This window comes from Strigops habroptila, chromosome 7 (genome assembly GCF_004027225.2).
Source record: "Strigops habroptila isolate Jane chromosome 7, bStrHab1.2.pri, whole genome shotgun sequence".
Lineage (NCBI taxonomy): Eukaryota > Metazoa > Chordata > Aves > Psittaciformes > Psittacidae > Strigops > Strigops habroptila.
The window spans coordinates 9,345,709-9,360,922 of NC_044283.2; the positions used below are offsets into that span (position 1 = coordinate 9,345,709).

The 15,214-nt window shown below is 41.5% G+C and overlaps 2 protein-coding genes across 8 annotated transcripts in view; one reads left to right on the forward strand and one right to left on the reverse strand.

Moving 5' to 3' along the window:
• The window catches only part of ZFYVE28 (zinc finger FYVE-type containing 28), a 149,816-nt gene extending 147,139 nt beyond the window's left edge, over nt 1–2,677 (reverse strand). For all 6 annotated transcript variants that reach the window (XM_030491353.1, XM_030491352.1, XM_030491351.1 and 3 more), the window contains exon 1: nt 2,364–2,677. In XM_030491353.1, the coding sequence (XP_030347213.1) occupies nt 2,364–2,402 (39 nt within the window). In that variant the 5' untranslated portion in view covers nt 2,403–2,677. The remainder of the gene's footprint in view (nt 1–2,363) is intronic.
• Nucleotides 2,678–2,983: 306 nt separating this feature from the next.
• Nucleotides 2,984–15,214, forward strand: part of CFAP99 (cilia and flagella associated protein 99) — a 52,489-nt gene continuing 40,258 nt past the window's right edge. Inside the window, exons 1-3 of one of the 2 annotated variants that reach the window (XM_030491356.1) lie at nt 2,984–3,312; nt 6,097–6,224; nt 14,404–14,548. In XM_030491356.1, the coding sequence (XP_030347216.1) occupies nt 6,114–6,224; nt 14,404–14,548 (256 nt within the window). In that variant the 5' untranslated portion in view covers nt 2,984–3,312; nt 6,097–6,113. Of the gene's footprint in view, nt 3,313–4,553; nt 6,225–14,403; nt 14,549–15,214 lie in introns of those variants that run through there. The other variant, XM_030491357.1, reaches the window with a different exon arrangement.

A 15,214-nucleotide genomic window follows, 5' to 3' on the forward strand; every position in this document is an offset into this window, starting at 1 on the left:
CCTGAATTAATTTACATATTTTGGGGTTGGATTTTTTTCTTTAGGAGGAATTATGAAATAGTTCCCCTAGGATTAAGCTCAAACATTAAGCTGTACTCTGTATTTGCTGCACTCTGATGTCATCCCCCCCTGCCTTCAGAAGTACCTCTGGCAATCAAAGCCACAGGCCAAATGCCCAGTATAATCAAAATCTGCTGCCATGCAGAAATTCTATTATACAGCAGCAGGATTTGGAATACTTCAGAAGAAGCCTTCAGCATCATTGGCAGTAGTAAAATCTAACTGATAAAATGTATCAAGCATCCATAGTACCTAATGGAGGATTATAACTAAGCCCCGTAAGTCACTAGTGATGATAGCCCCCACCAGAATAAATACCATAAAAATTCAGAAAAGTCATCTTCAATACACATTATATTCAAATCTATTTCAAAATAGACTGTGAAACCCACTAATTCTACAGGTTCCTTGAAACAGGAAAGCAGGTGGTATATAACCAGGAAAGGTACAGTCTCTAAATGGGAGCTCGTCCATCTTACTATCTGCCAAAAAAGTGCTAGTCAAACTTCTATGTATTTAATTATATTATCCATACCAATCCAACAGGCACATCAGGAAAAATGCTTGTTTCTGAAGGAACACACACTATTACTATTCATCAGTAGCCCATTCTAAATACATGTATGAAAATGACGTAGTAAGCTACTGAAACTAACAAAAAACTATTTGCAAAGTATAAATATACAATAAGAAGGACACAGTGCTGGTTTTAATCTAGCTGCATTAGATGCTATTGATTTGTGAGGCCCAGTGCCATGCGACAGGCTTGGAGAGTTCCTTTATCACAGAGAAGTCCACGAGAAATAGATGTATACACTGTTTGACTCAGAGCCTGGATGCTGAACATGCAGCAGAGAAAAAGGAACAGTATATGAACAAGTGAATTTTACCATAAAAAGATGAAATTTCCATTAGAAAGGACATTAACATGAAATTTATTCAGTTTTGAGTAAAATAGTGACAAAAGCTGTATTTGCAATGATTTCTCCCGCAATTAAGAAAACCAATATTTCTTTTTGTTCATTAACAGTTTCCCTCTTAGTTGTTCCTTAGAACAACTAAGGAACACAATAGAACACAAACACGTAACCAAGTTCATTGAAAACTACCTGTAATTTGTTACTGTATTTTCAGTTTCTTAATCTCTACATTATTTTCCTATCAGTTAATTAGCAGCAGTATCAGACAAGTGTGTATTCTCCAACAGCACTCACCAGGGTTATGGCTACATATAAAACCCATAAATCCACTATAATCTGAACTTTTATTTTGCAGTATCACCGCACTTCTTCAAACAAACACACCAAAAAAACGCACAAAACATCAGCAATACCGGCTGTGATTCGGGAGAAAGCACTGTGTGCAGGAGAGGCTTACAGAAGTAAGGCTTAACACTACTACTTAACTTAAAACACACGAAAAAATGGGTAGTAGTAACAGACAGGGACAAAAATTAAACCAAATACTTCATAAAGTGAATAACTGGCTGCTGTAATGCCTGGGCAAAAAAAGGGATGCTGTAGATGTTCAAAACGAGTGATGCCCTTGATATACGAGCTGAACGTCACATGTGAGACACGATCACTCTCCAGACAGTTGTTATTTAACTCGTGCCACAGGATGATAATTTCATTACAAAGCAAGCCGATTCTTGGATTCCTTCCAAGGATTTCAAAGCGAGAAGAAAAAGGGCGAAAAATACGCACCTACCGAACACCATTCAACTACATTTTTAAGTTAGGAAGTTCCCAGGTGCAGGGGGACAACATTAACAGCAGACCGGGGGCACCCGAACCGCCTGTCTCCGGGTTCAGCCCGCCGGGACAGCCGCCAGCAGCACAGCCGGGGAGGGCTGCCCAGAGCCGGGCGAGGAACAGCCGCCCCGCTGCCCGCCGGCAGCTCCGCAGCCGCTCCGGAGGCTCCCGGGTGCCGCCGTGCCCCCCGGGCCGTGCTCTGGTGAGGTCCAGCCCGCAGCACGGCACACGCTCTGCTTTGTCATCTCTCCCGCCGCAGCGGGCGAGCGCTCCGCGCACACCGGTACGAGCTGCGTGCCCGCCCCGCTGCCTCGCACACCCCCGCGGAGCCGCCGCCGGCCGCGGCGAGCACGACCCGGCCAAAGACAACCGCACCGAGCCCCGCTCCGCGGCGGCTCCCGCCCGGGCGAGGCACCGGTACCAAACGACCCGCGGCTGCGCGCCGGATCCGCGCTTCGACATCCCCGGCCAGCGGGGCGAGGGTGACCCGGGGTGAGACGGCTGAGGTCCCGCCGGGCAGCGCCCACCCGGCGACTCCTCACAACTTACCTTGGGTTTGTAGAGCCACTTTCGGAACCTGTTCATCATCCCCGCGGCCGCTGCCACCCCGCCGCCGCCGCCGCCTGCCGCTGCCACGGGGGCTACCGGCTCCCCGCCCGCGCCGCTCAGCTCGGGGGACCGGAGCGAAGCGCTGCCCCTCGCCGGGTGAGCTCCGACGGGTCGCAGCAGCCGCGGCCGCTCCCGCTGCAGCCGGTGCGGGGCGCGCTCCCTCAGCGCAGACAGCGGCCGCCGGCACCGCGCGCTGCGCGCCCCGCTGACACCCCCCAAAACATTGCGCGGCCGGCAGCGGCGCCCCCCCCGCCTCCTCCTCCTCCCCTTCTCCAGGCATGCGCGGAGCCGGGCCCACGCTCTGCCTCCCCGCTCCCGCCACCAATCGGATGGCGGTCAGGGGGCGGAGCCCGGAGGACTCGCCCCGCCCACTCACTGCTCATTTGCGTAATGGGAGCAGGGGGCGAGGAGACTACGTGCCCCAGCATGCCCCGCTGCGCACCCGGGGGCACCGTGCAGAGCGCCGTGGCGCGGGGGATGCCGGGACTTGTAGTCTTCTCCTTGGGCTGCGCTGAGAGGTCGCTTCGGGACAGGAAGCCTCTGCTGGTGGCAGCCGGCGCCACCGGAGCCTGTGACCGCCGGCTGGGCGATTCGCAGCCGCTCTTGAGCTCAAAACCCGAGGAGGGAAGGAACGAATTGCCTGGCAACGGCGGCAAACAATCGCCGCCATCTTTCTTCCCGGCCGGGTAGTTCTTTGCCCCACATCGGACCGTCCCGCAACACTGAGGCGGGAGGGCGGGAAAACTACAGCTCCCAGCAGCCCCCGCGCCCCTTCGCAACGCCGCCGGCGGCCGCAGCGGGGTCTCTGAGGGTGGACGGTCCGCGCCGCCGCTCCCGCCGCGCTGAGAGAGGGGCGCCGGGCCGCGGCGGGGCTGGCGGGGGCAGGCAGGTACGGGGCCGGGGAGCGCCGGGCTGAGCGGGCGCTGCGCGTTCGAGGTTTACCTCAGGCGGCGGTGCCTGCCTTGCGCCCGGCGGGGTTGCACTCCTGCGGCCGCAGGGGCGCCGGTCGGCAGCAGGAGCGGCTGCAGCCGTCTGTGAGACCTTCGGAACAAGAATGGGTGGAATGGGTGGTGTGTGAAAGTGCCAGGAGCCCCGGGCAGGCTCTTCGCTTGTTTATTGAGTGTTTATAAATACAACAGGAGAGGTCAGAGGAGCCCGTGTCGGGCTGTGCTCCCAGAGCTCTCATTAACTGCTGTGATTTCGGGCAGGCAGCCAGCCTTGGTGTCCTTTGGCTTACCTATCTCATAAATATAATACAGCTTATTTGCAGAGGGTTTTGCGCAATTAATATTTAATTGTAAAGTTCCACGAGATACCACATTAAAAACAAATACTGTGTCGAGTGAAATGTTTGCAGTAGGTATGCAGAACCTACTTTGACGTGCATGCAAATTAAAAATAAACTTATGATCCAGGCCAGAGCTCCTCAGGGTGAATGTTTTCCATCTGATGCTTTGCTGCCCTAAGGGAGGAATCTGCTGAAAAGAGGACCTGTGCCCAGAACTGCTCCCTGCTACGCTCAGGTGGCAGTCAGCGGCGCAGCAGAGTAAGAGAGAATGGCAGGAGGCGGCCGCTGGGACAATTGTACGCTGTGCTCGGTGGCTCTTTTTCTAGCACGCAGCTGGGTGAGATCCCCGTTCCATTTTGAGCAGCAGCGACTTGATCTGAGTTTTGCAGGGAGGCTTAGTTCTTTTTAAGAAAGACAGCGTTCATCAGAGGAAAGGCAGTCACAGTGTTTGTAGGCTAGGAGCACGGGAACCAGTGTAAAACCTGAAGGCATCAGGTCATTGAAGGCAGTCCCTGCAATCGTGGCCAAGCTTATCCTATGCAGTTGCTTGCAAATTATCTCCATGCTCCATTGTAAGATAAGCCTAAGTCAGGGTCTTACCTGCTTTCAGTGGAATCCTACATCTGATAATGGAAGAAAGTTTCAACCATTTTGTACGCAGTATAAATATCATTTTTATACACAGCAATTAGAATATTCCCCTAAATGGCTGTGTGGAAATAAGGGTGCGTGTCATAACACAAAGCATTTTATTCCTGATGTGTATGTTTTTAAACATTGGTTATGATAATAGCAGTTTAAATACAATCACAAGTGAAGTTCTTTTTATTAAGAACCTGTATGTCCAGAGTTCTCAAGGCATTACCATATGACTTAGTTTTCATATTCCAGTTTTGGAGTTTAATGATTGCTATTTGGAGGGGAGGGATGAATATCAGCATGTACAGAGCATGAGAACTCAAGCTTATTTCTACTATGCCTTAAGAAGAAATGTTTGTCAGTGGTAGAGCTGTTGGAGCTTGAATTATAATTCAGCCTGAATGAGTACAGAGGTATTTCTCTCTCACTTATCCTTGTGCATGTAAGAATCTTGACAGGTACGGAGAAACAGATCACGATTCTCAGAGGAGTGGAAAGATGGTGATTCCCCCTGTGACAGAGACACAGTAGCACTTCTTTTTTTTGTTTGCCATCCCTTGTCATGATCCAGCCCTGTTTTGCTGGACTTTTTATTTTAATTAGACATTTTGCCTTGATCATACCAGGTAACTAAATGTCTGTATCAAACATAATCACAGACAAACTCTTTTTTTCAGCAGTTTGAGATTAATAAGTAAAAGTGCTGTTAAGGCAGTTATTATTGAGTATGATATGCTGAAAGCCAGAGTACAAAAACACTGTATCTGGAAATGTTATGAAATCCTTTTAAAACAAGAAGTGGATTCTCTTTACCACAGTGCGAATGAATCATCTTGATCAAGCATTCTTTTCTAACATCAAAATACGATGATATATAAAATATGAGAACGATTTTCAAAAATGTATTTTTATTTTCACCATGGAAAATTACTTCTGTGCTCATTTTTTCCCATTGCTAAACCAGATTAATGACTTTCAGCCCTGATTGTTACTGTCATTGGTCCTTCATACACGAAAACATGTGCATGTATATGAACAAATGCATTGTAGTTCTTGTCATGTGAACATTATCAAGGTAGCCAGTTCTGCAAACTCTCATGCATACAAGTAAGACATCATTTGATCTAGGTGTAATCCAGTCATTTCACAAACAAAGCATCAAACAGAAAAGGTACCCAACTGCTGGGCCTTCAACAACCTTGACAGTGGCCTAGACTACTGATGTGTTGTGATTGCTGCCCAGCTGGCTTACTGACAATGTCCCATTGCTTCCTTATAATCCCTCTCTGTTCCTACTCCTTTATTGTTTTGGAAAAACAGGCTGCTAATAACAACATGTGATAAGAGTGCAGACTAAACTTTAGCTTTCAGTTGCATCTCATTGGGAAGAGCAAAGTATTGAATCGGACCTGTACAGCACACATGAGAAAAATAACGCTTTTCTTATTATCTTTAATTATATTTCATCAAATAACCTGATTCGGAAACCATTTTAAGCACCATCCTAAGGATCTTGTTGAGACACTTGCAGAATAAGAAATATGTAATTATGTCTACTGTTTTATTGATGTTTGCACTGTATTCTCATTTCTCCAGTTAGCTGTTCCACATAACTGTGATTTTGAAAGCTTGACCTAAATGTTTTCCTCTACATTACTGCAGTATATCTTCTCTATGAGCCTATCAACATACATTATGCTACAACTGAAAGAAGCATGAAAAATTAATGATTTACTATATTTATAGGATTCTCCGTGGTGAAGATGGTCAGCCATGGAAAACATATTGCGATAATAATCCAACAGCTTGACAAATTTAACCCTGAAATTCAGAGCATGGAGGATTTCTTGAATGAATCAGCTAAAATGTTGAAGGTATATTAAGTTTTACTTCATCTTACATAGCATACTTTGGTTTACTATGTGATTTTAAATATAAAGGTGTCTGTTTCATAACATGTTGTTGTAACATCCGTAGATTTCCCTTACAAATTTCTTATGGTTATCACCAGAAAACAAGGAAGTAAAGATCAAAGGGGTTGAAAAACTGCTTGGATAGCAATAAAAAGAAGGGAAATCAACAACCATCTAACATGGATCTGACAGTGATAGGGAAAGTTTCTCTTCCACTTTGGACTAAGCTGTTTTGTAGTTTCCTATCTCAGGTGTCTGTCAGCACCACCCATTTTTATGTATGAATGCAGTTCAGAAGCTGTCTCACCAGATCAGGTATTCTTGATTTGAGGACATGGGTGACCATCAGAACAGTGGGATAGAACGCAAGTGACAGTAAATCAACTACCTGATTTTAATCTAATACTACAAGTAACCAGACCAAGATTTGCCAATACGTAGCTATACTGGCTGAACCAGTTCCCATCTTTTCCTAACTGTAGCCTGTCACCTCTTCCCGTCTCTGTGTCCTCAGTGCCACCCTGACTTGTGCTGATGCAGCTACTTCATTGAATCAGCTTTAGAAAATCATTAAGGGCAGACAGTAATATTGCTTAGATTGCTATTGTCTGTGCATGCCATGTACTATCAAACTACATTGTTGGAACTCTGATTCTACGCTGCCATGCAGCTCCAGTGCTCATTTTCACTTCTGACAATAAGGTCTAAAATACTACTGTTCCAGTTAGATAGTCTTTTACATTGATTTTGCATAAACATAAATGACTACAAGAATACAAAACTATGGAGGTGTGATATGAAAATCAGAGGCTGAGCCACATTTCTTGGGTCCTTGCTTTCTTAAACAGTTCCCACTCAGGCCCCTAGTTTCTGCAGCTGCCCTCGTGTCTTGTAGTACTGCATAACTCTGTGCATTCATGTGCTGAATTACATCAAGGAACTCATCCAGGTTCAAAATAATGTTTTTTCACTAGGCAGAGAGCAGGTAAATTCAGCTACTTCTGCTGCCAAAATAAATATTTATAAAAAGTTAATATTCAGAACATTGTTCTTCTCAGCCCAGGAAAGGTGATACAAAGACAAAAGAAGCAGTAACTCCATTAGAGAAACATGAATGTTAAGTTTCATAATAAACCCTTTCAAAAGGGGGAGAGTAGAGAGGATAGCTGATGCCAAAGGTAAGGCAGAAATCTTGCTCTGGGATAGCTTCAGCTCACTTAGTACATAATATTTTTGCTGTGGATTTATCCAAGAAAGTAAAAAGTAAGATCTGTGTTTATCTAAAATTCAGCTTTGTTTCAGTACCAAATGGGTGTTTATAATTCATCATGGAAAATTCACTTAATTTCTTTCTTTTCTGTTTCATAATAGGCATATGATCCTAAAAATATTGTAGGACAATTTCCAGGCTTGGCCGCTGACCAACCTGCCATTATTAACTGACCCATGCAAAAGCTTCCTCCAGTTTGCATCCTGATTAATGCTATCACTTTAAATCACAGACAAGATTCAAGCCTGCGTGTCTCGTGCTAGCAACATGACAAATATCAAACCTGGTGTTGTGTACTGCTGACCAGACAAAAAAACAGGAGGGTCAGATTCCATGAGCATAAATCTAAATAACTGCAAGATGCAGCTCTATTGATATTTATCTACTTACTCAGGTATTCGGTATATCAGATTGGTCTTTTCTACAAGTTACCATCCTGTCTTCTATCAGACTTTTCTAAATGGTTAATTAGTTTTACATCCCCCAAAAGTATAATCAGATTCCAATCATTATCAACACTGTATGTTTCATTCATATTATATATCTGCATTTTATTTGGATGTTTTATAGACTTTATAACCTTCTAATATGATATTTTATGTCATAAAAAGAATTTCTATTTGTTGTTCTCAGACTTGTTCTTCTTCCAGGAAAAAAATACACTTTAACTTGTAATTCAGTTATTCACAATCTTCATGTTTATTGTATTGTAAGATATGATGTTTATAACATAATATTGGACTTGTTTTTCAGTGCAAATATTTTCAATAAGAACAGAGGTTCATTAGTAATATGATGCATTATTCCCACTTGCAACAAACAAACTTTCCCCTTAAATCATGAAGAATCGTCTTATGTTCCCGAAGCCTCCTAAAAAACAAATAATAAGTGCAAATAAATGCTTTTGCTTCCATGTTGTGGCCTTGTTGCTATTAGAACAGAATTCAGTTTGAATTATCCTGAACAACACATTAACTTAAAATAATTCTTTTAGTCTCTCAGTTCTTTAAATTATTAGTATTCTCATTCAAACTTACATCTCTATTTCTGTTGTTCTTCATTTAAATGTCCAGACTACTTCTCCTTGTTTATCTTCCTAAATGTTTTTTCAGACTCCTTTCATCAGACTGATGCCCTCCAAATAATATCCTCATTCTTGTGTACTAAATGTCCTTCTTTTTATTACATATTCTTCAATTAAATGTATCAAAAATGATTCATATCCTGAGTGATCCTTCATCCAGCATATATTGTACATCAGGATACGTTTCATCTGAGCATTTATAGAAATGGACTGCGTCCATTGTACCTAACTGAGGCAGCCCAGGCATTTTTTCTTCCTGGTGACTGTTAGAACCAAGCTTTTGCAAGGATAAGAAGAGACAGATTTTAACACCGAATTTACCAAGCAATGTTTGTTCCTTTCTCTATGCAAATAACTCACTTTATTTTCAGTGGAATCATTTGCTTCAATTAGAGTTGCAGGATCAACCCATCACATTGACCTTTATACATCCCATCTACTGAAAAGCTTACTTCTGTAAAATCAGAACTGCCACCCCAAATTCACTGCTCTCCTCCTTTATCCCTCTCATGTCGATAGCAAGATGAACCTATTTATGAGCTTTCCATTTTGCAAGAACATGGTGTAATTTGGCATAGCTCTCCCTAGCTCTCATTTGTGTTGGTTCAGCTGTGTGCCTCACACATGCCCACTCAACTGTGAATAAAATCCCCAAATGTCGAAAGTCAGAGATTTAGTTTTAAATCTGAAAATACTCCAATGCAAGATTATTTTGATACATGTGGTGAAAAAAATCCTACAAAATTATACAAGTCTAATTTGTATTATTAGTTACTGACATAAATGCAGATCAGAATCTTTCTAAGGAAAAGATGGAATCTGGTTTTTCTGCAGTGTCCCACTTGTGATTTAATACTAAGTACAAGGGAAAATAATGTTATCTTTACTGCTTCGAGATGGTCAGCATTGTCATATGAAGATGTAAATACTAGGTTTTGACTGCAATGTGGACTGTGAATAGCAGAGGCAGGACATTTTCCTACTTATACCTTAAGATCCCAGGGTTTTTTCCTCTATGGAAATTACTGGAAACATTTTCACTGACTTCAGAGGGAAAGAGGACTCAGTTCTGGCGACTGATTCAAAAGCCACTGAAGTCAATAGGAATATTTTCTTTCATTTCCACAGCATTTTGATTAGGCCCTTGGAGAGGACTAGCATTGATATCTGAAGTACTATAAATTAATCAGACTGCATCTGCGAATGTGCATATTCTGCCCACCAAGCTCAGTACATACTATTACTCAGTTCTCTTGGGAAATGGAAGCTATTTTATCTTTTCATTAAATATTATCTTCTTGCTAAAATGTTTGTTTCACTTTAAACTACATCCTTATCCTAAGAAGTCTCAAACAAAGCATGGCTGATGTTCCTTTCCTTCTCTCCAGAAACAAGAGCTTTTCCTTCTCTCCTTTTGCAGATACTTCTCCATTTAATTAATACTATTTTTTGTACTGACACACACTGAAAATTGTTTGTGTACAATGTCCTATGCTTAAGCTTTCTTACACAGTCTCTTCTTGAAGAAACCTGTCTGGTTCCCAACTACAGCAGTGTCAGGGAGCAAGGAAAATATGTCCGTGGAAGCAGGCTAAGGGCATTAGGGATTTCAAAAAAGGGGAGATAATGCCAATCAGCACATATTCAGACAAGAGTCACTTTCTTTTTTTACATGATCATTAAGGGTAATTTCAGGCAAGATCATTCTTTTACAACTTAAACACTTGGAAATCAGAAAAAGCCAAAATTCAATGCTATAGAGAGAATACTTTTAGGTATTTGTATGGGAATGACATTGTGAACACCTATAACTGTATTTTAATTATATCCAGTGCAGTCATTGGTCAACAGAATAATATATAGGCTTCTAAGCACTAAAAATATAGGATCATCCAGTATTCATGCACCATAAACTTACTATGCTTTAGACAACAAAACAATAAGATGTAACATTAGAGATAGAGAAGTTGTTTCCTGAGCACAGCATAGGCATATTGTTCAAGATCTATTTTGTCTTCTGATAAATTTCAGTATTTGATGCAACAGAAGGTGATAGCTGCACGTGTTACTTTCACCTCTAAGTTGTCTGGCCTTCCTCACGCTGAAGGACTCACACAACATACTTGCAAACATAGCTAACTGCTAGTTGTTTCCGAGAAATACATGAGGTAAAGTATACTTGAATAGGTAAGAAGATGGTCTCATGGGCAGAACAAAGGCTCACAGATTAGTATTTATTAATTGTTGTTGCCACTAATGACTTAGTGTGTCACATGGGGCAAATCTCTTATCTGCCCCATACCGTAGTTCCTGCATTTACAAAATAATAGGGGAATCAGCCAAGGGGAATCTCATTAAACACAATTAATGCTAGTAAAGTGTTTTGAGAGCCTCATACAAAAGGTGCTATAAATCTGTCATCATACTGTACTGTTTCAGGATCATTTGACCCACTGGCATAAAATGCAACATAAGGCCACACAGAAAGAATGCACTTAGGAATTGGTGCTAGAAATTATACCTACTCAGTGTATTACTTTCCCAAAGCAATATGATTTCAGATACACAGATAAACTCTAAATATCCTTGAGGAAATTTGTTCAGGACAAATGCACTTCCCATGCAAAGAGTATCCTAAACGTTTTAAAGCACTGGTTTTTGATCCACTAGATTATCAGCAGGTCTTAACCAACGACTGGTTCACCTTTGAGATTTCTTATCCAAGTCTCACCCTGCCCAATCTTGTTTAGTTTATGGTGAGTTCTGATGAGATCACTTCCTTAGATGACACAGCAGCAGGCTGCTTAACTGTTCTCAATTTCTATACGTAGCAATGGAACACTTAGTACCATTTGTAGTTGAAAGAAGACCTAATTGATAACATTGATGACTAGACTTTTTGGCCTGAAGTCCACAGAATTATCAATCAGTACTGATGCTCTGGGGCACAGTTGTGGCCAGGCTGCACCTCCTGTCACCTTGCTTAGCTCAAGGCCATGCAGTGGGTATGTACTTCCTTACTTGAGGAGTAGGCAAGAGTAAGCACGCACTTCTGTGTTTGTCCTGACAACTAACTTCTGACTTGTTAACTCAGAACGCTAAAAGTACTCTACTAAAGTAGAGTAAATGACAATATGCAATTGAATTTTCATACTGTAGTCTCTACTGTGTAGGAGATATGATTTGGGCACTGGTGTCATCTTGTTACCTGTTTGTCTACTTCTGGTCATCTCTCCAAAGTACACTTGAAAAGCACTGGTTTGTTGTCGCACTTTATACATGTACAAGATATCAAAGTACTCAGAAGGTGAATGCAAAGATTATAATCAAATAAAGAAAACAATTTATAGTCTAGCTTTCTAGTGGAGATAGTTGCGAGAACTTTTGTTGGACTTGTTTCCAGCTGGCTTGTCCAGTTTTACTATGGGCTTTCTGTTTATTATCAGAGCTACTGTTGTCTTCAGGTTGATCTATTCATGAGCAATGGCATTTGTTCAAGGGGACCCATTGTTTTAGACTCAAAATGTCACAATCCTACTTCTACTGGAACTACGTTATCCTCTCTCTCACTTTGCTGTTCAGGTACTTAGGTTTGCTTTTGCCTTTTGTGGTGAATTCTCAGCTATCTCAACTATAGGATATATATTCCAAGATTTAGTGGGGAGTTAGTTAGATTTCTGGATTTTCTCTGCCAGTTTTATGAAAGAACTTTCATGAATCTTCATCCAGAAAAGATATATTTGGAATGGACTGTGTGCCTCACAAGAATCCTCAGTGCTTAGCAAGATGGAGTCCATGCTTCCCATCAAATTTATTTTCTTGCGTATTTTCAGATATGTTCAGTCACTTTCCTCTGCCCTTCCATCTGTGTCCATCCTACATCTAAGCCCTTCTGTATCTCCTGTTTTCCCCTACTTTCCTTTTCACTCCTTCTCTGTGCTCCTTCTTTGGCCCCTCACTATAGTTGGCTATATTTCCCAAATGCATTTCCGTATATCTTTCTCCCTTGTCAGCCACAACCTGTTGGTTCTTCTCTCTCTCGAGTTCTGATTAAGAATGTAGGTGATACCCTGCTTATTTACATTCAGTCTCTAGTGCTGCACAGCAGACTTTGTGAAGCTTCCTTGTCTCCATGTAATTATTACTCTGGTTACATGCTTGTTTCTTCTTATCCAACATAGCTGGGCTACAGAATATATTGAAAGTTATATCTGATTACTTCAGTTACAGAAATAGAACTTTTCTATCATTTTAACTATCATGAGCACAAACTGAGCTTGATTTTGTATGTGTATCATTAGTAATATTGTCTATTATGGTTCTGCTAGAGAGGTAGTCAGACGTATTAGTGTAACTCCAATGGCAACGAAGGAATTACAAGGGTGTATGTAGGTCTAATTTTACCTGCCTACATGTGTGTGTGCATATATAAATATATTTGGATATGGAGACAATTATGTGTAGACACTATTTTTTTTCTAGTGATGATGCACAAATTGGAAGGAATGAAACCTGGCTTTTGAGCAGGAGTAGTGAAAAAGAGTTATGCTTGCTCTGAATGACAACCCACAAAAATGCACTTGGAATGCTTCTGCATCATTTTTTACATTTGAAAACTAGAACTGTCATTTTAAAGTTTAGCCATGTTTTGTCTCAGTCTCAAAGCCCTGTGTAGCATCACACACCAGAAAGCTCATATAGTTCCTTCCAGCAGCCTCTAATACTACCTTTAAACTAGAAATGAATCACATTAGGGAAATTAAGTGATCAAGATGCTAGCAGATAGCCCACTAGGCAAGGAGAACCTCTCATCTGATATATTATTGCAGTTAAGTTGTTCCCACATCTCAGAGCTGTGGGAGAGATCATGCATCAAATGTGGACTACATGTTTTTCTTCTTGGCTTCTTGACTAACGTCCTTCAGTCAAAGATTCATTATTGTTTGTCATTTCGTCCTAGCGTGGCTGTCCTTTTCAATTCATGTAATAACAAACTGTTCTGGCCCTCAGATTTTATTGCAGTGTTTAAAGGTGGTTCATACTAGAAGTTTATCTCATGTAGTAACAGATATTCCATAGGTTATTTATTATGATTGAAACTCTCTGTAAAGTTCAGAGCATTACAGCTTTTCAGAGGGGTTATGAGGTAGGTTCGAATGGTGTGCCATGAGCATCTGACCCTCCGTTTTTCTGTTCTCTTGTGGTATTGCATGATCATTATGAGTGATGGATCAGAAACAGTTTGCATTAACAAGAATCCTGGCACTCACAGGTTTAGTTTATATCAGTTGTGTTCTCCAATAAAAGGTTACAGTAACAGTTAAGAGTCTTTTCCATAATTCCTGTCCAGCTTCTCCCCTCAGTTTAATCTTCCCAAGTAGCACAGACTTCACCGACAAAGAACAGGATTCCTACTGGAAAAGCAAACTCTTATGTATGAGAATCTTCTCATACTGTTGACTAAGTTAATTTCTCGTAGCTCAGAGACTTCAGATTTTCTTTGCATTAACTGTCGACATTCACACATCAAGACCTTTTAACTAAATGCATGTGTCAGCAGATAAACTGAAAGTTTAACATTGTGGAAGGTTACATTTTACTTGACAAGGGCCATTAATTTCTTAGGACTGCCCATATTTGATAGTATTCAAAGTACATCAGCCCTACCAAAGGCACTGCTCTTCATTAGTCAGGTTTTCCAATTACTTCAAAATGATTGTACTTCTTTTTGGACACAATTTTCTCTCCAGAATACATTAATAATTATTAATTTTGTATCTCTATAGACTCTTAACGTGACAGAACAAGAATTTGTGTTGGATACACTAGCTGGATGCATAAAATACAAATCCTTATTGGATGTAGTAGTCAATGCCTTTTTTGTTCGGGATGGGAGATACTGCCTGATTCCTGAGCGTAACCTCTATATAGGTAAGGGTTTTTTTACAATACCAAATGTGTTTACCAAAAAACTTTAAAAAACATTCTTTTACTAGTGTATTTCTTAATATTATATTACATTTGAAGCACTGTCATTGTGCCCTGGGCAGTATGTAGTGTACGGCCTTTTCCAGCGGCCTTATGACGTAAAGCCTGAATCCTGAAATTGTTATTTAGTCTGGAGTCTCACAGGTGTTAAGTGGAATTTTAACTACAAAAGTTCTGCAGAATATGCCTGCAGACCAGGTAACATGCAAATGGAAAATAACGTCAGAGGCTGGAAGAAGTATCTTGGAAGCTTAATCATCACTTTAAAAAATGTTCTTCAGTGATTTCCCTTTATTCTCTTCTATGCAACCTGGTACCTCTGTCGTTCAGATATGAAGCTGTATAGCAAAGCTCTGGCTGTTGAGGAACACAGCATGTCTCACAGTATGATGGTTCGGCTGTCCCCATCTGTACACGGGTTTCTTCATTACTGACCATCACAATGACATAAGTAGACTTCTCTCTGTCTCAATGAGTGAGGTCAATTATTTTCCTTTTATTAGTTACTTGGTTAGAATCAGTTACAATGCAACTATAACTGATAGTATGAGCTAGTTAATCAGAGTGGTTACTACTCCCAAAGTTATTTCAGGCATTGAGAAGTACATT